This window comes from Teleopsis dalmanni, chromosome 2 (assembly GCF_002237135.1).
Source record: "Teleopsis dalmanni isolate 2A chromosome 2, ASM223713v2, whole genome shotgun sequence".
NCBI classification, from domain to species: domain Eukaryota; kingdom Metazoa; phylum Arthropoda; class Insecta; order Diptera; family Diopsidae; genus Teleopsis; species Teleopsis dalmanni.
In genome coordinates, this window is record NC_051847.1 from 230,337,701 (window position 1) to 230,362,637 (window position 24,937).

The 24,937-nt window shown below is 31.0% G+C and overlaps 1 protein-coding gene across 1 annotated transcript in view; it reads left to right on the top strand.

Moving 5' to 3' along the window:
* Nucleotides 1-272: 272 nt before the first annotated feature.
* The window catches only part of LOC119676922 (dopamine receptor 1-like), a 49,246-nt gene continuing 24,581 nt past the window's right edge, over nucleotides 273-24,937 (top strand). Inside the window, exon 1 of the mRNA XM_038088190.1 lies at nucleotides 273-907. Within this exon, the coding sequence (XP_037944118.1) occupies nucleotides 659-907 (249 nt within the window). The 5' untranslated portion in view covers nucleotides 273-658. The remainder of the gene's footprint in view (nucleotides 908-24,937) is intronic.

A 24,937-nucleotide genomic window follows, 5' to 3' on the forward strand; every position in this document is an offset into this window, starting at 1 on the left:
AAAATAAAAAATAAAACAAAAAAATTTAAATAAATCATTGCTGTTGTGTTTCGTTTTAGATATAAAATTTATTTAAAAATAGTCAGTCTATCACAAGTTGTCCTGTGCTCGGCTGCAAATTTGCAATTTCCGCTTATAAAATGAGAATTTTATTGCGCATATGAATTACTTCCGTTCGGTATTTAATTTTCGTGAACGGATATGGACGTAGAAAATGTTTTGAAATTTATGCTATATTTTACATTACATTTATCTACCAATGTAAACAGATATTGAAAATGAAGAATTAAAAACGAAAATTGTGCCACAAAAGCAGAAAACAATCTACAAAACCAGTAACCAGTAACCAGTAACTAGTAACCAGAAAAAAAATAAAATTCCCAACAAAATAAATGAAATTAATAATTAATACAAAAACGTAAGAACCATCGGAAATAAGGAGAACCTAACCTCAATTCGTATACGTTTACGTTTTTATTTTGACCTATTTTTTTAGTTCCTTTATGCTAGAAATCGGTATTTTTTGTTGCAACAACCGTTGCTTCCGTTTAATTCGAGCACGCAACTTAGAAGAAAAAAATCAAAAATAAATAACAAAAAATAAAAACGAAACGAAACGAAACTGAGTAAAGCACTGGGAAAGAAGTATATACGAAAAATGAGTGCGACTAGTACAACCGCCATTTCGTTGGCTGCCATATTCACAAACGGCACGGTCACCACAACACCAACTCCAATAAATGGCAGCAGTGTTGCCAGCAGCGGCAAAAACCACAGTGCATTTATTGCGCTTAACTCCAGCTTAGGCATAGCAGATCACCTGCCACTTCAACTGACCACCACCAAAGTGGACTTGGATATTGAAATTGATATTCAGCTGCTGACAAATGGCTACGAGGGTACGACGGTAAGTTCAATTTATCATATTTACGTTATTTATGATGTTTAAGCTGCCAGAAAGCCGCGCACGTCAGCACATAAAACGCCATATTGGCTTTCAGGGAATTTATGCATGCTGGGTTTCAATGCGATTTATGATTTCACTACGTTTCATTGGGTGGAACGTAGCAAAATTCAAAATTTTTGAGACGCTTTCCATAAATTCGTTTATGAAATTTAAAGCGATAATAAAATCAAAGTCAGCCAACAAAAATGTTTACAGATAATATTTCTGCAATAAGCTAAACAATGTATAAAAGTCTTATTTTTTTGAGTTCACTCACAAAATCGTAAGGTTATAGTAAAATTGGGCTAACAATAAAATTAAAATGTTAAATATAAAAAAAAAATTCTTTAACGGATCACATTTTAAGGTTCTACATGTAAAGGATAACAAAAATGGTAGACCACATATCTGTAGTAAGCAAAAAATCTAAAAACTAATATTTATTTCAAAAGCAATGTCGCATCAATAATACTAAATTAATTCATTTATATATATAACTCTTTATAACCTCATACACGACCTTTACATCTTTTTGATGTAAATATTTTCATAATCCATATTTTATTATTTTAGTTGAAAGGAGAGTTTATTATTTTTTGGGAGATATTTCTTAATTTTTTCTATTCAGTGCAATAACGTTTGGTAACATATTCTACATACAATAATTTAATTCACTATGAGGTATGAGGTATAAGGTACCTATTCGCTAACGTTTCAATAAAGCTTTGGATATTCTTGGAGAGAGTTGTGGAAACGATCATGCTGACATTTAGCAAGATAATTGTAATTACACAATTTTACTTGTATACTCACTGCCTCCCCTTTCATTAAATTTACTGATTAATATTAAATTGCTTAGTAATTATCGAAATAATGAACTCAAAGTATGTCATATGTCACAGTATGTTTTCAAGCAGCTTTTAAGATAGTCTCTGATCCATAGCTGCAATAATCGAATATAATAAATCAAAGTACTTTCTTCTATAAAACATAAATTTGAATAGATGGATTTTAAAAGGACTTTATTCAGTTTCGAACAAAACAAAAGTATTCACATCATGACTAGGCATTACATGGACTACAGAAAAAACTCTATTTGAAAAAAACTACTATAGATCCTTTAAGTGACCTGCATTAACGTTAAATTTTAAATTAATTACGGAAACACATATACGATTATGCATTTGTAGCTCTCAGTACGTGCCTGAGATAAGGATACGTGTTACGTGTTTTAAGCAAGGTTATTCGCACGTTTAACTTTCAATCGAATGTTAATAATGTGTGGCTTAAGCTAACAAGCCCCGAAAATACATGCAAGTACATACAGACAGGAACTCTCACACACACAATCGAAACCCGCATTCAAAGCGCCATTTGAGGAGCACACATGCAACACGTTCTCTACTCGTCATAGCTTCGTCCTCAAATTGTTATAGCAGAGGATAGTACCATAACCCGTATCTCATGCAAGTTTTTCAACTTAAATATTTTTAGATAAATTATAATTTATAAATAAATTTAATTTTGTGGCATGACATGGAGAGATAACTTCACTGCTCTGACTCTGCTGGATTATGAAAGTAGCAAACATGTGAGCGTCGTTGCAACTGGAAGTATGTGTACGAGTATGTGGTATGTTTACTGCTTCTCATTCAAGGGGCTAGGTTCTGTACACGATACCCACTACCATGTGCACTACCCTTCGTTCGCAACACAGGAAAAATAATTTACATTTACCATATGACTTAATTGTAAAAACAACATCAGTATAGTCACTTCCCGGGCACCCTTCCTATATTCGTCCTTGTGTTTATTTTATAAGATTTTTTTCTTTTGAGTCTTCCTGCACTAAATAATACTATTTTGCATAAAATTGATTAAGAAATAATTTAAAAGCCTGCCATCCTGCAAAGTACGCTGTGACCTGTGAGAATTTTCACCACAAATATTTTTCCTTTTCCCATTTATGAGATTAAAAATAATATCGAAAGAAAAATATTTAAATACATTTTAATGTGCCTTTAATTTTTCTAACATTATTAAAACAATTTATATAGACTAGAAAATAAGAAGCTAACAATCGCTTTAGTTTTGCCCTTTTACTATAAAGTGCAGCACTTTTTGCTTGACGCGGACACAGGCAATCCTTGTCTACTGTTGGATGAAAGTCATCAGTTTTCAATCAATAAATGTGCGCTTTGCTGAAGTTTGCTCGTTTCTTCGTTGGATGCGCTCAATCGAACTTCAGTTAAGTTTCGGCTTTCCAATTGAATGAATTATGTTCCCAATGGGTCGTTAAAGTTGGTGCTTGCGAAGGGGCCAACTCACTGAACCATATGGGCAATGACAACTGAACAAATCATTTTGAATTTTTGTTAAAGTTTTAGATTTCATTTTTAAGCTATGTAAACAGCCAGAGTCCTGTAGATAATAAAATATTCCCAGTAATTCTAATTAAAATAAATTTAATAAACACGCTAGTTAGGAATATATAGGCAATTTCTAATTAGTCATTGCTTTTGAAAATTTGACCTTTTTTTAAAAACCGTTTAAAAAAATGTATCTATTAGAATGATTCGGACCTTTTGCGAATCATTTTTCTAATATTTATTTTTATGAAGGTTGCCTTTGTTTAATTTATATTTTTGTCTACAATATGGAACACTAGCAATACTCGTACGAATAAGACAATACGATATTTTAGTAAAATTCTTTATAATTACTGTTTGAAATTGAGAAGCGAATATATCTTCTTTATGGAAGTTATTGTAATACATCAATTTTTTTTGAACAGTAAAACTAGATTTTTGGAGAAATAAGTTAAGAGGACAAAAGCCACTTAAAAGCCACTCTCTTCAAGAAAATAAAATTATGTTTGCTCTGAGTTGTGTAAAATGCAAGTCTGTTCATGCAAAAAGAGATTAAAATTTTGAATTAGTGTAATACTTGTATTCATTATTATATTATATGGTATATTAACCATGCCTGTTTGAATAATTCCATTTATTTCCATCTCTTTCAATAGACCTATGTGCATTAGAACTCTAAATTTAGTGATGCTTTTGTTTGGTGCTACTTTCAAGTCCATTATTCGAAGAATTTAAAGGACACCAGACACACAAATGTGATGACTTATTTCATGTACAAATTGCGCTCTTAACTGTATTTTAATTGCAAATAAATATCTGTTAATAAAAATATCATAAAATCATTTTATCTCTGCCAATTTGATCAACCAAAAAAATGACAGCTCGAACTTTAAATAAATTTGTTCATCACTGTAAGCATTTTGTGGGCAAATACTGCAATTCCAATAAGAAAAAATTAAATATTTAATAATTGTGGCAACAGCAAAAATATTGCAATCACATCAAATATATACAATAAAATCATTTTTAATTAAATTACTCGAGAAATGTGTAAGGTTCAATTTCTGAATCAGTCAGTCGATGGCTACATTCGATTATTCCATCCATATACTCGTAATTATATAATAAAAAAATTACCAGTATAGAAAAAAAAATTCATACTGAAACAAATTTATTAAAAAAATTTAATGCAGAAATTAATTAAAAATATTTTTAATAGATATACAATCTCAAAAAAATGATTTCAATTATGTAAATACATTTTACCCTCATGAGTATCAAATGCTGCCTTATTTCAAATATTACATAATTTTTATATAACCAAAAAGGATATCCAAATGTTATATAAATAGAATTTTAACTAAATACTATACATAAATATTGTGATATTATTACGCACATGTAAGGAAAGTAAATATCACAATATGCTCAGTAAATATGAGGCTTCGAGCTGTCAACTGAATATGACAGGTGACAAAAAAACTGCGCGTTTTTATTCTTTAACCAATGAAAGCAAATAAGGCCGGAAATATATTGCCATGAGTTACTGTCGGTAATGGTGACCAGATTGGGTTCAGAGACTCAAAACTTTTTTTTTTTTAAGTCTTAAATGATGAAAACGGCTTTGCTAAGATTGAAAATGAAACACAATTTAAATTTCTTAATACAGTGTGACGATATATTGATACGGCAGCAGTAGGTTATTGATAAATGTATCAAATACGATAATTGGTATTTTTCTACAATCTAGACGAAATTTGTTACTACGCCAATAAATTAATAGTTGGCCATATTAGATGAACCCATCCGCCAACACTATAACTTTACCAGAAAGTAAGAACAAGAAGATAAGAATAACTAATAATAGAACGTGTTTGAGAAGTCAGTTTAAACAAATAGTTTTGATTGTCACGTTGAAGTAAGAGATTTACTTCGCTGGTCAATTGTCGTACTTTGTAAATCTCAAAGATTTTAGGAAAATTTCGGGGTCTTTAACAAATTCTATTGGCGTTTCTGAATGAACAGATTGATTTTGATATTTAATATATTTTGATTGAACTCAATCTAGACTTACTCTTGGTTTTTGGTGCCCAATCGAACGATCGAAGAGTGGACTAACATTTTCGTGATTGTGTTACTCGTAGTGAGTATTTATATTTTCTATAAATCTATTTGCCAAATCAAATCACACTTTATCTATCTTTATTTACCTAAAATTTTTAATTTTAGGGTAATCTTGCTGTTCTGACAAAATATCTAGTATGTAATAAATAAATCTCTAGTGTTACAGATTTCTTTCGAAAGTAAAAATTGCACTAGAAGTGAATGTCAAATCATCACAAAATTTTTACAAATAAATTAAATATTTTATGATAATTGATGTACTTATTATCTGGTCTCTGAAAAATATACATTATTTTTTATAAGTTATTTTTTGCAATAAAATAACGAAGTACACAATAAAAGTCTGTTCATGCATTTAAAATGCTAATGGTAAAGAAAAATGAGCTCTACTCATGATCAATATGTTTTGAGGTATCTAAAAGTTCGATATATGTTGGTTTCCAACATCTAAAAATGTTTAACCCTATCAAATAAAGCGTCATGTCTTATCAATTCATTGTACATGCAAATATTACCTAATAATAATTTCAAAATTATGCGTATTCTGGTTTGTACTTTATGAGATTAGAAAACAAATACGACAAAAGTAAACAAAAGTAAAACAAAATCAAATCAACAAATATCAAAAGAATTCGATTATAGTGGTACCTATAGACAACGTTGTGTTTGAAAGGCTTAAATAAAAAAGGATGATGACTCACCCTCGCCAATACTGCTGTTACTGCTTATTATATTTGCGAGCGTCATGAAATCTGACCTTCTCAGCAGCGTATTACTCTGGTCAAATAGGATAGTGATATCATGCTCCATATCATGTTGTATCTTTGACACAACACTTTCATTTATTTACAGAAATAATTACTGTTATAAATAAAAGTACTTATTATGCCGATTAAAAAGGTAGTACATAAAAATTAAATAAAAGCCAACAATGACATAAACATTTTAATTGCGGTTATCGCTGTTATTAAAATTTATTACATGCTAAAATAAAAACTCGTATTAAAAATATTAATTATTCTTTAATCCTTTTGCCGTTACGTATTTACATGATAATACAAACAATTACTTTTTGCATAAAATTTTCAAATTCCAAATTAGGCTTAATTTCTTCATTTTAACATATTCCATAAAAATTGTTATATACACCTATTTAATGGAAATGATATTGAAAGCTTGAATGAAATACTCAATTAGCATGGAACATCCAAACATCCAAACTTACTAATCGTTCACTTTATCTTATTCCGTTCATAATTTGTTCTATCAATTCAACAAATGGGCTTGTTGCTTTGAAGTAAAGCGTGGGACCCGCTAAGGACATTTGAATGATGATGTTATTTCTTTGTAAGAAGGATGTAAGAATTTTGGGAATGTGTAGATCTGAAATATTTTCACCCACTTTCTTATGTCTTATAGTTTTACTTAGAATTTTGCAATCTTAGTTAAAACGAGTAAAAACTATCTTATCCTATTGTAAAGGGTCTTTATTTCACAAACTGACAACTGTCAACAGGCAACAAGCCACGGGCAAAAGACGAACACTTGTCACGACAATTTAAAATAAAAAATGCAACAAACTTAAAAATTTTATAGAAAGCATATAAATTTTGACCAAACAATTTTTTCATCCTGCGCAAATTATCCCTGAAACCTCTCACAATATTGAAATCACTTAATTGGATTTAATACCTAATTAAATGGAAATATTCACACATCAGCCAGAAAACTGTTTTTCTTCTTACTATTAGCATCCTCATTTTAGTCCTTTTAATTACTAAATAAAAAGACGGTTTAAGTTATCCTTTCCATTTTAACCACCACAAATAAAGTTTTAGTCATGCAATTTATAGAGCCATTTTCTGTATTACTCGTAGAACCTCAACTTTGAATTGTACAAGTATAGACATGTTGACTCTGTATATATTTTTATATGAATGATAACTATTGATTTAAATTAAAAATTTTATGTCTGTTAGAAAATAAATAAATCCATAATGTCAATTTAAAATTTAGCCATATAACTGTTCAGCATACCACCAAGTAATCTCTGGAAACGTCTATTGGTTTAATTCACGTTTTGGACTGTAAGTGTTGGAAATTTCATTCCATGAAATTCAAGACGTGGACTCACATGTTAGCACAGAAGGCCATATTACACTTAATTGAGTTTTGTCAGTTTTTGCTGTTATTTGTAAAGAACAAATATACTTGCTTTGTTATTATTAGAAGTAACGTATATACCACAGCTATAGATGCTTAGTTAACTATTATAAATGTTATTGCTTCTCTAACCTGGAAAATGTTGTTTGTAGAAAATATTTCTACATACTTGCTTTATATTGTTTAGAGACTTTTGAATATTGTCGTAAATGATGATTACATTTAAAATTTTGTGCACAGCCATTATTATTAAAAAGAAGGGATATTGCACTGCGATCTAAAAGATCTATTGTGCCCCTTACTCGGGTTAGAGTGTTTCTCCAAGTCCGTGAAATAAACTCCTAGGTGTTTTATCCGCTTGTGCATCATCGCCGAGCACTCCTTAAGCACATGACATGCAGTTTCTCTCTCTTCTCTACAGTATCTGCAGTCTGAGTTGGATTGAATTCCTAACACGAATACAGAGCCATGAATCAATGAAAAATTTAATTAACTTTTGTATGCAATATCTCAAGAGCTATTTACGGTTTTAATATAATGAAGAAGGAACTCCTATCATTATTATTATATTGAAAATATTTAAAACACATTATTGTGTGTTTATAAATTTTTCTTTAAAATTTAATTTACTTTTCTTTTATACTCTTCTATTATTGTGATGCTCAAACCGTAGAAGAAAAATATGATTCTTTTTGTTAAAATAATATTTAACTTTAATATTCCGATAATCCAGATTTAATACTCACTGGTGCAATCTGAAGCTGACTCAATGCTATATCATCTACAGGAACTCAAAAGGTGTTCGATTATGATTATGTTGATTTCAAGCATATAATGGAGCCCAGAACTTTTTAAACAGCCTATACCATTGATTTGAAGGGGTTATTTGTATTTTGGTTGATAGACAGCGCTGTCTTCAAAGGTTTTTGATATTTGTTAATTGAATTTTGGTTTACTGTTTTTTTTCTAGCCACAAATAATATTTTTCGATAGAAGGACACAGTCGCCCTCGTCATTACCGAGTAATTTTAAATAATGTACATCAAGCTTTATAAGCTTTATAAGTCAAAAGTGTGGTCAAATAGTTTTGTGAAGTAATCAGGAGTATTTATTTATAAATTTTTCGATTTTTAGTGCTCTGACTTTGAATACCTTTTAAATAGCTTCACCCATTTAACAACTTTCATGTTATGTGTGTAGGGTACAGAAAAAAAAACATTTTTAGTCTTGTAGCGATTTATAGACTCCTCTATATATTGTAAAAACTTATTATTATAATATTTTTAAATATTTGATAAACAGTCTTTTAATGGAGTCCACCTAAAGCTTAGTTTTGGATTCTGATTCCCATAAAATAAAAAATATACAGTTTCAAATTGCATTAATGCAATGATGTTTATTATTCTACATTAAAATATTTTATTGCATTTTTATTGTTATTGTTGTTGCAATTTATGTCCGTGACATTGGAATAACATATATATGTTTTTGAATGATTTCAACAAATTTATTTTACTTTGTTACAAAATTGTTGTAAATTTTAAATTAAATTTCATTGTTAACGCCGCCAACGTCGTTGGTGCCGTTGATAATAATGGCTTCCGCGACAATAATAATGATTATTACTCTGCTTATTGTTCAGCCATTAAAAATGCAGGTAAAATATTAAATTTGTCGCTATTGTTGCACAAATGTGGAGACTGTGTTTGACAATGATAACACAAGTGACGATGATAATGATAATTTTGTTTTGATTATGGAACATAGAAACATAATAATTATTTACATCATTTACTCTTGGCACTCTGCTTTATTAGCTATTTACACAATCCCCTACTGGCGCCACACAAATACACCACACTGAGCAGCTTCAAAGCTTGTATGTGTGTGTGCAGTTGCGTATTTGCGTAGTGCATGTGCATATTTTGTGTCTGTAAATAATTGAAACGTAATTGTTTGGTTTAGTGATTAAAACAAATACTAACTTATTTATTATTGTGCTTGTTTTTATTTAAATTTGCTGCAAGGCTTGCCTTGGCATTGTTGCTAGTTTATATATAACTCAACTCAACTCTACTCACACTAATGCTTGAGCACAATTACTAACTTTTTCTGAGTGGTGTTTATAATTTTAGTTTAACAGCACCAACATTGGACGTTTGTGGGTAGTCCATTTAATACTTAAATAACCAAATAATTCAATTTAAAATTTTGCTTTTGGCGGTTTGAACAAATAAAATATATTTACTTTAAATAAGCTTAATACCATAATGGATAACAAATCTATAGTTGTTAGACAACATATGTACCTACATTAATTGATGTATTAAAAAAATTTTTAATGTTTAAAATGGATATACAGACATTTTCTATATAAATTTTATTTCATATTAATGTTGTATTTTTTGTACAGTCTGGCAACACTTTTTTAATTCCTTTTTCTATATTTTGAATTTGTGTATACAACAGTTGAATTGAGTATTAACAACATGCGTAAGTGAAGTGAAAGGGTTCACCACGTTATTTGAATTTAGAGATTGAAAATTAATTTTGATTTTACGCTATGTAAATATAGTTAATATTAGAGGTTTGAGATAGCATTAAAGTAATTTTACAGTAAATCTCAAAGTTTTGAAATACTTACTATAAAAGTTGTGCCAATCACAATTGTTTGACACAATCTGCGCAAAGCTCTAGACCCTGAATATTATATATAAATATCCTAGTAATCGTACATAGTTACAAACTAGGGGCTTCAAATTCATAAGCGTTTCTCTTTGTTCTTTTTTTTTAGTTAAGAATAATTTAATGTTTGTGTATACATAAATAAAAATAAAATAAAAATACAACCTACAGAAATTTAAACATATTTTATTTGAAAATTTTCAACAATTGTGTACATATTGTTGAAGTTTATTTCATATCATAAAAACAGCATAAATTCACAATAATTTTTTAAATAAATCCTTTATATATTTCGCCATAAATGCAAAGAAATTTTGCTTATTCAGCTAATTAAATAATATTGAGGACATAAAAATTTTACATTTTCAATGAATTTTAATATTATTACGTTTGAGTTTTCTCCTGATACCAGCGTACTTAAATACATTCGCTATAACATTCGCTATATTCTCCCGAAAAGTCCTTACTCAACAAAAAATATTATTTTTAAAATATATTGGAAAAGATATTTTCTTTTATTTTTTGGTATAATTTTCTTTCACAATCAAATCAATTAAATTTAATAATTTATATTTCATCAAAAATCCTTCGTAACTTTTCTTTCTTCCTTTTAATAACAATTTAAATGAAATGGCAAACTCTAAAGTACCAATTTCGGTCATTTAATATGTTTTGATAGAAAATAAATATTTTTGAAGGGATAAAAATTAAATTAGCTGAGGAAAAAGACAATTATATGTACTTAGAATGTATTCAATATAAAGACGTTTTTCGATAATTGAAATATAGTTTGCATTTCCTTTTTAGTGCATTCAGTATTTAACGAAAAGCTTTTCGTATCGATTCCTAATAAATAATAAGACAAGTAATGATTCCAAAACCTTCAAAGCAACCTTCAATGTGCAATTTCAGCAGGAACCGCAACGCACTTGTCTAGATTAACAAAAACTCTTAGTAAATTTTTGAGGTTATTTTGCATTCTTTAATGGCACACATTAGGAACATTTCGTTGGAAAACCACTAAAACTCATCTGAGAGCTTATTAACGTGGCACCCATCCAAATTCCTGCACAAAAACATTAAAATGAAGCCACAAAAATGGCTTCACTTAGCTCCTTGCTCCATAATAACACAACGATAAAAACAACAACAAATAAAGGCGATACATTAAAGCAGAAAACGAAATTCAAATTTGTATTTATTCAGGGAAGTCGTAGGTGCAGAAGAGTTAATAAATTCTATTAAAACACTTTCACTACATTTCTTCAAAACAGAGGTGTTATATTTTTCTGTTGAAATTGGTTTGTTCTATACACTGAGTTTAAAGCTGTTAACGTCCCTGTTTTGGTCACAAATATTATAACATTCGCGATCACCAATTGCCGAAAGCGATTATTTGTGTTTGTCAAAGCACGTAAAACGCCAAAGGTAAATGACACATTCGGCGGTGTTGGCACCTCAACACATACAACGACCACAAATTTGCAAGGTGTTCGCATTGCTTGTTTACTTGTGTATGTGATTAACTACTTACCACACCCACTGTTGGAGTTTCACATAAATATTACATGTGTGTTGTTGTTCAGCAAAAAGCGAAGAAAACTCATCGCGGAATTCAGCGCCTAAAAGCAAGCCGCAAAAATGTCATAAATAAGTGAGACCTGTGTGCGTATGATTGTCCTTTTGCGAGTAGTTACTGCTCGCATTATATTAGAAGCTGCCACATTTACATTTACTATCACGTACTTACACGTATACAGACAAATGAAATTTATGTCTTTTCCAATATGCCGTAGACCAGCAGAAAGCAAATTTTTTCACATAAACCAAAGTTCCTCTTAAAATTGTTGCTTCTGTTTATGTGCATTGAAGTGTGTTAAAAAGATTCTTAAAACCTGCATTACTAACTCATGTACAATATATAACTACTTCTGTGTAATTTCATATGTAGAAGTAATTGTGTGTATTTGGATACAAAAGCACACCTTTTCGGTCATGAAACCGTTTGCTTTTTATTGATTTAGTTCTGTTGCGGCTTTAAAGGTTGCCTTCCTCCATTATTAGCTGCTGACAATTCTCTTTTTTTACTTAAAAGAGTTAATTCATCCCTTCTTTTATTTGTATGTGCTTATGATGGCATTGTCAGGACATCGATTTTCTTTCATTTTATTCTGGTATTGCTTCACATTTTGTGAGTAAGTCTCGACGCAAGTGACAAATCTATAAGAAACGAAAAGGTTTCGTTTTTATTATATGGAAAAGGTCCTTTATTGCTTATAAAATGGTTTCGTAGTCTGATTTGATTGATTTTTATTGGACTATAGTCTGTCAATGTTATAAATTAATTTGCTACTCTACTATATCCTTTATCGGTTGAACTTTAATTTGGAGCGAATCTAATATTTTCTGCACTTTTATATTCTTTATAAATTGAACTTTAATGTGAAACATGAACAAAATTTGAGTGGGAATTGAAATGAGAAGTCACAGTGTGAGACTTGAACCCACTAAAACCATATCTCAGTAATGATTATGGAGAATATAACCCCATTCCAGTAATTGGGGACAGTGAGTGAGGTAGACTTAATATTTAGCCAACTAAATTTATCTAAGCCAGAGAGCATAGCCTAAGTTATGAAAAAAATGAGAATATTTCAACTCAATAATATGAAATTAAACTATCAGTACATAATTGAGGTAAAGAACAAAGAAACCGAGCTTAATTTGTACTTTTTAATTTCGTAGATAGAAAAAAGTTCGTAAAATTAAAACTTTTAAGCTCTAATGCCTATCTAAGCTATATTTATCTTGTTATATGCAATTTTCTAAACCAATTTTTAAAATATATTCGCTTTAACAATTTTGTGGAAACTACCCGTTAATTGATAGGATATTATCTATTCTAAAAATTGTGTATACATGATATAACAAAACGCCATAACACCAAAACAAATGCCACCATTTCTGAAATTAGAATCTCATCTCAATCTAACCTGGTTAAAGAAAATCTATTTCAGGTCCATTTTTCTTGTTCATTATCAAGTAGATAGCACAGAACTCAATATTTAATTTAGCATTTCATATATTTTTTTATTGATTTCGAAACCAATAACTAATGAGTCCTGCATGTGTTACGATAGAATATATGTACAGTTTCAACATGAATCTCTTTCTTTCCGTACATGGTTATGTAATTTAGGAGCTAATTCATGGAGATGAAAAAATCTACATGGCACATTAAAGGATAAAGTGGTGATACATTAAATAAACTCCAACCTTTAAAGTTTTATGGATGAGACACTCCAGCTGTGTTGTTAAGAGATACTCTCATTTGATAATACAGAAATTTTATTTTTTCCCATCGGTTTTCCCCCTATTAAGTAATAATTATATCATTCCTTGGTACAACGCATTATAAGATTGTGGTAACAAAACAAAGGGATATATATACCACCAAATTTAGGGAAGTAAGAAAAGAAATAACAATCTGTAGAATTCCAAATTCCTTTTTCAATACTGAATAAATCTGTAACTTTTGTATTTTATAAAAATAATGAATCGATAATGACACCAACTGAGCTGTAGATGAAATGATCCTACTAATACGAATGTAATGTTTATCAATGATAATAGTTTATAACCTGATAATCTGAAGCTCAACATGGATGATTTAAATGAAATTTATAAATACTCATCTAATATTTCCTCGACATTTATTTTCTGCATTTGGGAACAAAAGTAGTCAAAATGACAGCTATCACCTTTAGTCTTTGATACAAAGCTGGCAGAAAAAACTTTAGTAAAAATTTTTTGAATGTGTTAAACTGCTATTAAATTTCAAATACTTTCAATTACAAACTAAGTAATAATGCTGGAAATAAAAAAATATTTTAGAAAATTAAAGATATTTGGAATATTGAGGTGGAATAAGTCGTATAAAACAGCCAATAGTGGCGAACAAAATGAAATACTCTTGTCATAAACACAGCAGTACATAACACAGTTGAAAGTAATACAATCCTTAAGAGAAAAAAATTGAAAAAAACTAAAATGTTTTTAAAAAATTGATATTAAAATGATGCTGACAAGTGTTCTGGTGAAAGTGTCAGCTATTTAAAAGCATTCGCAAAACTGATCCGATGCGCAAGGATAAGTGGATACACATATGTACAAAGCAACTCACTGTAAGCTGCTGGATATAGAGGCAGGCAAGTGTCATTTGACGTTGATTGCCGACGTAAACATAACGTTTTCGTTTTTTCTACTCCTGGGATATGTTAAGACACACATATTAAATCCATGTGCAGCTAGCTACATGTTAAGTCCTGTTTCAGCCGAACCACTGTTATAATGGAAAAGTGTACAGCTATCTGAGTTCAGCATTGCGTGAATATCCCGGCAGTGTTTGCTTGAATAAATAACGGATTTAGTTTTTGATTCGTTTAGTTCTGCTGCAGGCAGAAAATCGTTCAGTAGGAATACTCACATTTGCCTCATGGACTAGGAACTATCAATTGGAATCTTGTTTCTGAGTTTGCTGAATTAGTTAAGTATTTGCTCGTTAGTTTTCTGCTTTGTTTAACTTAGATAATTACGAATTTATTGTTTTAGTTTGCAACCAATTTTTTGCAAACCTTTAAAGAAATTGTATTGAATTATATTGATTCATTTTTGAATTAATTGAAGCTCAATTTTATTGTAAAAGTAAGAGTCCAAAGTCCATTGGCAATCCATCGCTTACTCATACTCCTTTATTACTACATCCGTATTTTTGTGTTATATGCTAAGCCGTTGTAGAAAATATATTGTTGAGGAGCAATAAATCCTATCCCAACACATACCTTTTGTTATGATTATTGTTATTTAAACTCTAAACCAGGATTGTTTAAATAAAGGACGCATTTTATTTTTTATCCACTGATTACGAAAATGAAATTTATTTCTATAATATAGTTTTAGCTGATTGAAATCTTATATTGTAGCTGTAAATGCAATTGCTCTACTGATAAAGAAAAAATATTTAAATAAATATATTTTAAATTTGTATTCTATAATAATTATAGAATAGCCTAAAATAAGAAACATAACTATAAGTTGGTTTAACAGCAATTATTCCTTATTCCTTATTTTGAAGTGAAACCGTTTTGTACACTTTTCAGTCGATGAGGTTAAATATTAAAATGCACATTTAAGTATTGGTTTCACACTTAAGAATTACTTAACTTAAGTGTGGGTTGTAACAAAAAATGGATTTGATATTTGACACTCTGAGTTTGGGTTCCAAAAAAAACTCAAATACAGTGTAATGAGTTTGGATAGATATAGTTATGTTTGGTTTTTCCTAGCGCAGCGAGACGCCTTTCTTGTTCGCAACGAGGCGAATAAAACTAGGTTGCAACTAGGCAACTTGAATAAAATATTCAGCGAGACTCAATGTTCTGTTTGAATCTGAATTTCTTTATTAAATTTGTACAGTATTTATACTTATTCTAACTTAAACACTAACCTACCTGAATATTATGTTCGCCTAGTAATTTTCATATAAAAATGCTTAATATGCATTTCAATTAATTTAAAAATATGAAATTATTATTATTATTTAATAATTACCCAAAATACTAAATAATGAAATTCCAATGCAAGTTAATGCACTTTACGAATTTCATTTGCTCAAAACAAAAGAATCAAATTACTTTTCTTTTGCGCTTCTTCACATGGCAAGTGTGTGATCAATGTCTTTGCTTTTGGCATGTGCCAGTAACGTATATCATCATATTACCATTAACAAATAATTATTTTGTTTGTTAATATGTAGATATACTACAAGAGACTATAAGATCATTTAAAATAAAAAAAGAGAAGAAACGTCCATTTTTTAACCAAGTCTTTTTAAAATTTTTTTTATTGTATGCCAAATACTAAGCATGTGAGTATAGTTTCATCGCGGATGAAGTTTCATCGCGCAACATTAACAAAAACTTAGCATAACTGCCTTTGTGATTATAACGAGCAGCATTGCCTTTCTAAGCCATTTTAACTCTATGTATCATCGACTAGAGTGCATCTCCAACTACTCACAATACAAATTGATGCAAATTTCATTAATGTGTGCCTAAATTGCCATCAGCAATTAAACCTCACACGCACACATATACACCTATGCACATGCATAATAATTAAAAATTCTTTAATCTAATTCCAACGTATATATGCAGCAAACGCCCCTAGCAATAGAAGTAGTCAAATCTTGACCATGGCTTGGGGTCTGTGAAAATATGCTGTGTTGATGATATTATGAACCCACAACCACAGCCTATGGCTTATCACAGATGAAAATTGGTCGGCACATATAAGTACTAGCAAATTACATGTACTTCAGATGAAGTGATGGATCCTTCTGTGACTGTTGTGTATACGAGCAATGCACTATTCTGATATCGTAAAAGTTATCACCGTATGAGTTAGCTGTACGTATAAGCATGAGTTCCTGTGCGGTGTTGCACTTTGACTTGCGTGTCAGTTACAGCACACATTGCATTTTGTCCACTTACGCGGTTGGTTGTGCACTTTGGCTTAGTTTCTAATTAATTAAAGCTCTTCTAATTAAAGAAAATGTGTTGGAGGCTTTAGAAATACTATAACTGACAGGCAGAAAACACTGAAAAGAAAGTTAAATTGTTAGAACTTTAAATTGGAGTTAATAACTTTATTCACACTTGTTAAAAATAACGCTTGATAGTCAGCATAAGCAACCATATGTGCACCATTGAAAATTTCGAAAATTTGTTTCTAGCTCTCAACTTACCAGACCCTAATTGCCAACACCGGCAACCTTTTCGTGCTGAATACATAATTGCCATAGATCTGCGTCCCATATCCATTTTAAAATGGAAACGCTTTAATGGAATACATAATTTCCCAGTTATGTTCATGCTGAGCTCATTCTAGCGAGGATTTCATTTGAAATTTGAAAGATTCTTGCGCTGCAGGCAGTTTCACCTTTTTCACTTGTACTACATGCGTGAGCAATGCCACACACCTCAAGTGTGAATTCACAGCTTTGAGTGCCATTATTCAAATTTACCCCTGAAATCTAATTAGGCCAGAATCGACGAGCATAGCCGTATTACCAAAGGAGTCTGCACTATTTTTAAGTTTAGCAAAGCCGACGTGATTTGTAAACTCAAGAAATTTAAATATTTGCGGACTGGGCGGGTTTGATCATTCCTTGTTTCAAGGTGTGTGTTGTTTGTGTCTCTGTTGCGTTTCTTAATTGTCAGCATAAAAGTTTTGTTAACATCATTTCTCCTTAATCATTCTAAGGACGTGTTAGGACAATGTACATAACTTCATATACATATTTAATATTGGTGTTATGACATAAATTTTAAGTACTTATAAATTTTTGAATATGGCATTTGACATGTGTGAAGTCTTAACGCTTAAGTGGAAAATCACTTATACTCTAATCTAGCATGTGCACATATATTGCACCTGGACATAGTATTTTTTCCCTTTAAAAACAACAGAGTTTCAGTGGAGTTTTATGCTTGTTTAAATCATGGGTTTTGACTTTATTCCTACAAATGTTAAAAACTCTTAGCCACAAATGCTAATATTCATATACTGATGTTATTAAAACTGTCAAATCAGAATTTTAAAAAACTTCTTTGACAAATTTAAGGAATCTAGTAAAGGGAGTACAAGGAACCTTTTAAGAACAAAATACTACGACTGTTTGGAAGTTTCCATTGTAAAATCAGTTGGTTCCCAGTAGCAGGGTTTTGCAAGGCAGTGTCTGACTCACAAACCGGTGCAGAGCTTTTCGAAGTCGAGACTAAAGCTTTAAAGGCCACTTTATTGTCTGATATTGTGAATATCAATTTTTACCTGAAATTTTATGTTAGTATTTGTTTACCGCAGCTATTTATGGCATACCAACAAATTGAATTTGAAATGTTTCATCGTAGACTGCCAGATGTTCACTTCCTTGGTAACTATAAACCGTCCAATCACAAGTCTGTTTATTTTTAGAGCTATCTATGCAGAAAACAGTGTCATTGGTAGTGGTATTAATTTTGTTCTCTTCCCACTTCATTCTGTATGGTATAAAGATGCTGGATTTCCTATTGGTCCTGTTTTTTGGAATCATATGATTCAGAGGCATCTCAAACTATTGAAACTCTTTTAAATTTCATAGGAGTTCATTGCGCATAATTTATCTTTTACCTAGTAAACCACTGTGATTTAGACTACATACCAGTGACAACACGTACCGTACACGATTTAAATGAGATACCCCCGGTTACAAATTCTGAAGTCATATCTCGACTAATGCCAAACATAGGAGGTCCCAAGGACACCGCTAGAGTTCTTTTAGCATCAGTTTCCAAGTCGGTGATGCTTTATGCTGCTCCGGTGTGGGCACATGCTACAACCATTAAGTCGTATTCACGTGTAATGAAAAGTGCACATAGATTGTCAAACCTACGCATCTGCCGTGCTTACCGTACAGTATCGGACGATGCTGCGGGAGTATTGGCGGGACGCATGCCAATAGACCTTGAAGCGTTCTTGGCCAGAGACAGTTTCTTACAGCGCTCTCGTCGGCGAACGACTGAAACTGGGCAATCTCTGGGCAGAGTCTTATCTAGATATAAGAGACAAATACGTTAATGAATGGCAACATAGGTGGGACCATTCCCAAAAATCAAGATGGATGCATTCGTTAATTCCAAATATAAGAGTTTGGATTAACCGAGGATCTGGAGACTTGGGATTTCAATTAACACAGTTTCTTACGGGGCATGGCTGCTTCCGTGAATACTTATATCGGTTTAGGCTAGCAAGTAACCCATACTGCCAGTTTTGTCCAGATAAAATTGAGAGTTCTGACCACATAATTAGAGACTGTAGAGACTGTAAGATTCGTAGATACTAGACAAAATCTAGAGACACTAATTGGGGAATCCAGCCCTTCTATTATGGTAATGCAGATGTTGGCAAGCATCGAAGAATGGAGCTTTTACAAGAGCATAATCTCTAGAACAATAAATACTGTTAGAGCGGACGAAATACTTAGTATACAATCGGAGTGAATGCACGCTAAGTGCTCTTCTAACCTGCCCTGTGAAGGAATACCTTAACTGGTCGTACTGCAGGGATTTTCAGGATTTTGAGTTGAGAATGTAGGGGACTTTTTGTCCGTAGGCATGTATGACTCAATTTGAGTCGTGCATGAATCGGGCATGCAAATGGTACAGGCCATTTGTATCTTTTGAAGATTTTTCCCCCAGGTCCGATACCAAAAACCAAAAAAAAAAAAAACGTACCGTACTCTACAATGTTGTTTTTACATGTACCGCTTAAATCAAAAATGATAAATTCAAGCAGATGAGATATTTTATTAATAATAACTATATTTCATTAGGCATAGTTAACTACAGAAATTTGTGAATGTAATTTCTTAAAGGGGAAAGACAAAATATGATAGAAATGTTCTGCAACTTGAGCTGCAAACTTATGAGCACAGCTAACAACTATAGAAGCTAAGAGAAGAAAATTGATAGAGTTTACGTAGACAATTCTATTTAATTGTTTCTGCTAAATCTTAAATCTCTAAAAATACATATATGCTTTCTATTTTAGGACCACATTGACTGTTCCTCACACTTTGGCATCTTATCTAGAGCAGAAGGACTACAGATATGGTATAATATTAACAGATCCCTTTTGTAGTGGGGAAGGAACACCCGTAGCGGCATTATAGACTTTAAAGGAGTTGACTATCCGTCATATTGTTCTCGCCAATCTTCAATCGTCCGTCAGCTAATTTATTCCGTCTAGTATTTCATGTCAAATGTGAGGGTTCAACGAGTATTTCCGCTCCCGGAAAGTGAGTATTGATGAGGAAGGTCCATATTTCGCTTTCACAATGGGTGTGAAAGCACTTACAAGGTATCCATAAGGATTTCAGCTGTGTTATTATTGTTCCTTTCAATGCATTCTTTTCCTTTAGACCAAGTTAGATAGCAAGGTCCAAAATATAGCTTCTGCAAAAGACGGACTAATTTTCGTCTTTTTGCTGATGAATTGTCCGATGGCTTTTAGGAGCTGCGGTTGGAATTGTTGGTGGTGCTGCCTTGACTGTTCAGGTCCTGCACATACGACTTTTCCGACACAAAGTATACCTTGAGTAGATTTTTCAGTTTTTACTTACAGATAGATATGCTTTAAAAAATGGAAATGGTCCAACATTTACTATACAAAATTATGTTTGCTCAAGATCACCATATTGTCTTCTTTTCTTGTTCTGTTATTCTTTTCAACCCAACTGGTTTATTATTTAATTCAATGTTTGTATTACTCAGTGAAATAAGAAAATAATAAAAAAATTAAAATTAATAATGACTGGAATGATATAGCTAATGCACTATAAAAATTAGTAAATGAAAGTGGAATCAGGACTAAAAATTTTTGTAGAAAACTTTTGTGTAGACATTTTTAATGTTGAAAAGCAACCTTTCAAACCAAACCTAACTTGAATAGAAAATAGAACATATCAAGAATATCTTAGAACTCAAAAGGTATGTATTCCACTTAAGCTTTTATCACATGCCTTTCTGTGCAAATGTGCATTTCATGGATTTCTATGTATGGAATTATGTAGAATACTGAAATATTGATATATGCTAATAGAGTGCCTAACATATTTCTTCACTCTATGAAATTCAAATGTTCATACAAGTACAAAGCACATATCCTCGTTTCAAGATATTAAAAAAAAATTCAATTTTCAATCGTAAAATGCCTATTCAAGACGTTTTTATTTTTTATTTTTTTGTTTTTTGTTTTTTTTTTTGTTATATATTTTGGTGCCTTTGAGTTCTATAAAGTAATAAAAATATTGCTTATTTCTGCTTGCTTAGCTCTCAGTATAACTCAATTGTAAAATGAAACTCATAAGCATATGAAAATTTATGCGATTAAAGTACACAGACAGATATTAAGATATTTAAATAGCACACACAGGCAAGAGCGGGCAAATAAATTTTAAGCTTGTTTTCCCACAAAGTTACTGGGGAGCTCACACCGAAGAATTTATTGTAAAGCTTCCAGAAATTTGTTTATTATTTTCAAATATTCCGGTGTTGCTTTTTTAAGACTTAAGGAATTTATTGTCAATGAAGCAAAAGTTCAAATGCGTCTTTATCATATTTACCGAAATAATTTCATCATTCCATGGGACACAAGAGATACCTACAATATACTATAATATGCAATATGTGCGGTAGATTGTCTTTGCCAACTTCAAAGCGAACTAATAATTTTACATTTTATTTTTGTTGTATTTTCTTGTTTTTTTTTCAAATGTAAAAATTTTACTAATTTAATTCCGATTTAATTTTTCACTACACGAACTCATCATGTTATACATAAATACATAAATTTCTCGATATTAAGGACATTATCAAACATATTTCCGACGTTATTACAGCGGAAAATAACGCTGCCATGACATTAATTTTCGTTTCAACAATTTTCCTCTGTTCGAACAATTTAATTACATTGCGCAGAGTGAGACAAACAAACAACAGCAACAGCAACAACAATATCAATACCAATAACAGTGATAATAACACAGACGCATATCAATCGCTTCGGAACAAGAACAACAACTACTCGCACACACATATACACATACACAACGACAATAAAATTGAGTTTTTACAAATAATTTTTTATTTTTTAAGTCAATTTATTGTGCAGAATGTTATTAAAATATTGGCTATTAGCTGTTAACAATTGACAGTTGACGTGGGGAGTTGGGACTTGCCTGGGTAGGGGAATGTTAAAAATGAAGAAACAGCGAAATGCTGAAAATAACGAAGCAAAAACAAGCAAATTGACTTTCATCAAATAAAATTGCAATAAAAAATAATTTACAATTCTTGATAATAAATTTAAGGTCTTCTTTGAAAAGGTACTACATAAAAGGAATTTATGCTGACTTTTCCTCTTTGTTTAAACAATATGGCATAATCTCTTCGTTGAGGTTAATACCAGATGTGCTATTACACAATGAATAATATTTTCAAGAACTTAAAATACAGTATTTAGAGATACGACTAGATAAACTTTTGACACATTTCTAATGTTCGATTGGATCAATTCACAGTGAGCACCACAGACTAACTTTAGATACACAGAACCATACTTCAACAAACATGGACACATTGTATACAAACATGGGAATTCGAGTCAAAATCAAACATAAAAACACTTCCATCAGTTATTTGTTGCACACAATAACAAAAACGTTATGATATGACACGAACGGCAGGCTATACCAGCCTTTCACTTACACTAGTAATCTGCAATCAGGAAAAAGCAATATTTTAAAATCATAGGACTTTAACTTCTACAGAGATGCCACACAAAGCTCCATTCTTATATAAGTTAAATAAAAAAAAAACTAAAAGAAAAACATGTGCATGTTAATCTTAATAAACTACTTAACCAATTCTTCCTGCTTGTAAATTATTTATTATTTAATTATTGATTATATTATAAAATTATCACTTTTATTTGATTATTTAATTATTTTATCAATACTTTACAAAACTGTGATGTTTGAAATTTTTTTTTATAGCTTGTGATACAAATATTTGTTAATCACTGCTTGCCGCCATTCATTATATGCACAGTAATTATATAGTTTAGTATATTCCTATTTCTTCCTCATTCTAGAAGCTGAAATTTGATAAAATTGTCTGCTTTTAATGTTTTCTCCTAAACTTCCTCAAACGCTTCTCTATATTAATCTTTGAGTAAACTAACTTCTATTTCCACCACTCCCTGCTCATAGCTGAGCGATTAATACAACAACAGTCGCATCTGAGCACAGCTCCCATTCGTCTACAAGTTTCTATTTTGCCATTTCTGCTTCCGTTTCCCTTTAACTTTTACGTATTTCTATATAGCGACAATACCCTCCTCCAGTGCTGTCTGACTTCCCAACTTGTCTGCACTGGCTGCAGCTAAACCAGTGTCAACGTCTGTGTCTTGTGCCACTTTAGTTGGCTTTAACATTTGTTGACCATTTTTATTGCCAATTAAATTAAGTCCACAATGCCTTCTTCCGTCTTTTCCGCTTTTTTACTTGTCATTGTTACGGCTAAGTTTATGTTACAAAATCTTTTAAGTCCTTTTTATTGCTGTGGGTGCCGGAAAAAAAGCAACAGCAACGAATCCTGGAGTCAGCAGCTTAAACAAGCTAATAAATAATTTATTACGCACTTTTAAATGGTCCTTGTTATAAAATTGCGCTTAGCACAGAATTTATAATTACTGCATTAAATAATAAAAAATATTATGATTGCCTTTCATTTTTTTAGCTCTTAACGTAAAAAAAATTTTTTGCTTCCAATTAAAATAGTCTGAAAGGTTTTTCTACAGCTGTTGACGAAATTATAACAAATTTAATAGAATCTTCCCAACAAATTTTAAATCTTAATGTTTAAAGAGAATCCATGGTATATAAATCACTTCAAATTGTTCAGTTCATAAGACCGCTATGGAACGTACTTAAAGAACTGAAGACTATTTCAGCCAATTTTTTATTAATAGATCAAAAAGATTAAGGTTTGTTATTTTAAAATATGGATCATTTAATAGCTACGGAAAGTATGAAATTGTGAGAACTCAATACAAAAATGTTTATTCTCTAGTATAGTTTTGATTGATTTTCTTTTCTTTAGTGATGAAGTTCATTTTGTCACAACTGGGCTAATGAAAATTCACAAGTAACTATCGACAGACCATTGCATTCATAAAAAGTCACTACATGTCGTTACATGTGTAATCGGCTGTTACAATAACAAATGTGCAACCGAAATCACTTATTCTGGTCGCAATAACTGCATCATTCATTACCAGTTATTTCTTGTTTTTAACAGGGATGTGACACAAGCCACATAACACGTCTTGTGATCTGATTTGGCTGCACAATTTTATTTTTCGTGAAATTAAGCAATGGATCGGATTTATCTGTTGCTTAATCTTCAAACTCTTAAAGCATTGAAAATGAATATCCATCAATTTGAATGATATATTTTGAACTTAATGACAAGATCAAAATAACAAATCAATATAAAAATTTAATTGAAATCTCAATCACACTCGTATTTTATTGACGAGTAGTTTCAGAACTACAAATGGAATAACGATATAAAATTTAATTTTTTACTATCAATAACTGATAACTCACAACTTATGTATTCAACTTTATATTAAACATCTCATCAAAATTAATTTACACTTTTTATTATATGTGAATAAAACATATACAACATAGTTATTTCCGTATAGACGACGGACTTAATTCCTTATATTAGAGTTAACTATCTCGTTAAATTTTCCAATAATCTATATTACGCAGATCTTCTGCACTGTCATTAGTCCATTATGATTTGCTAGCTCTACTTGGCTATCGAACAGCATTCACTATATAGCATCAGAATTTAATTTTCAAAGTTTTCTTATAGTCAATCATTTGTTGTTTCTAATATTTCCGATTGAAGTCTAGATTTTTAGTCTTAAGCAAACAAAGTATTTTTTAAACTATGAATTTTAGTTACGCCTATCTCAA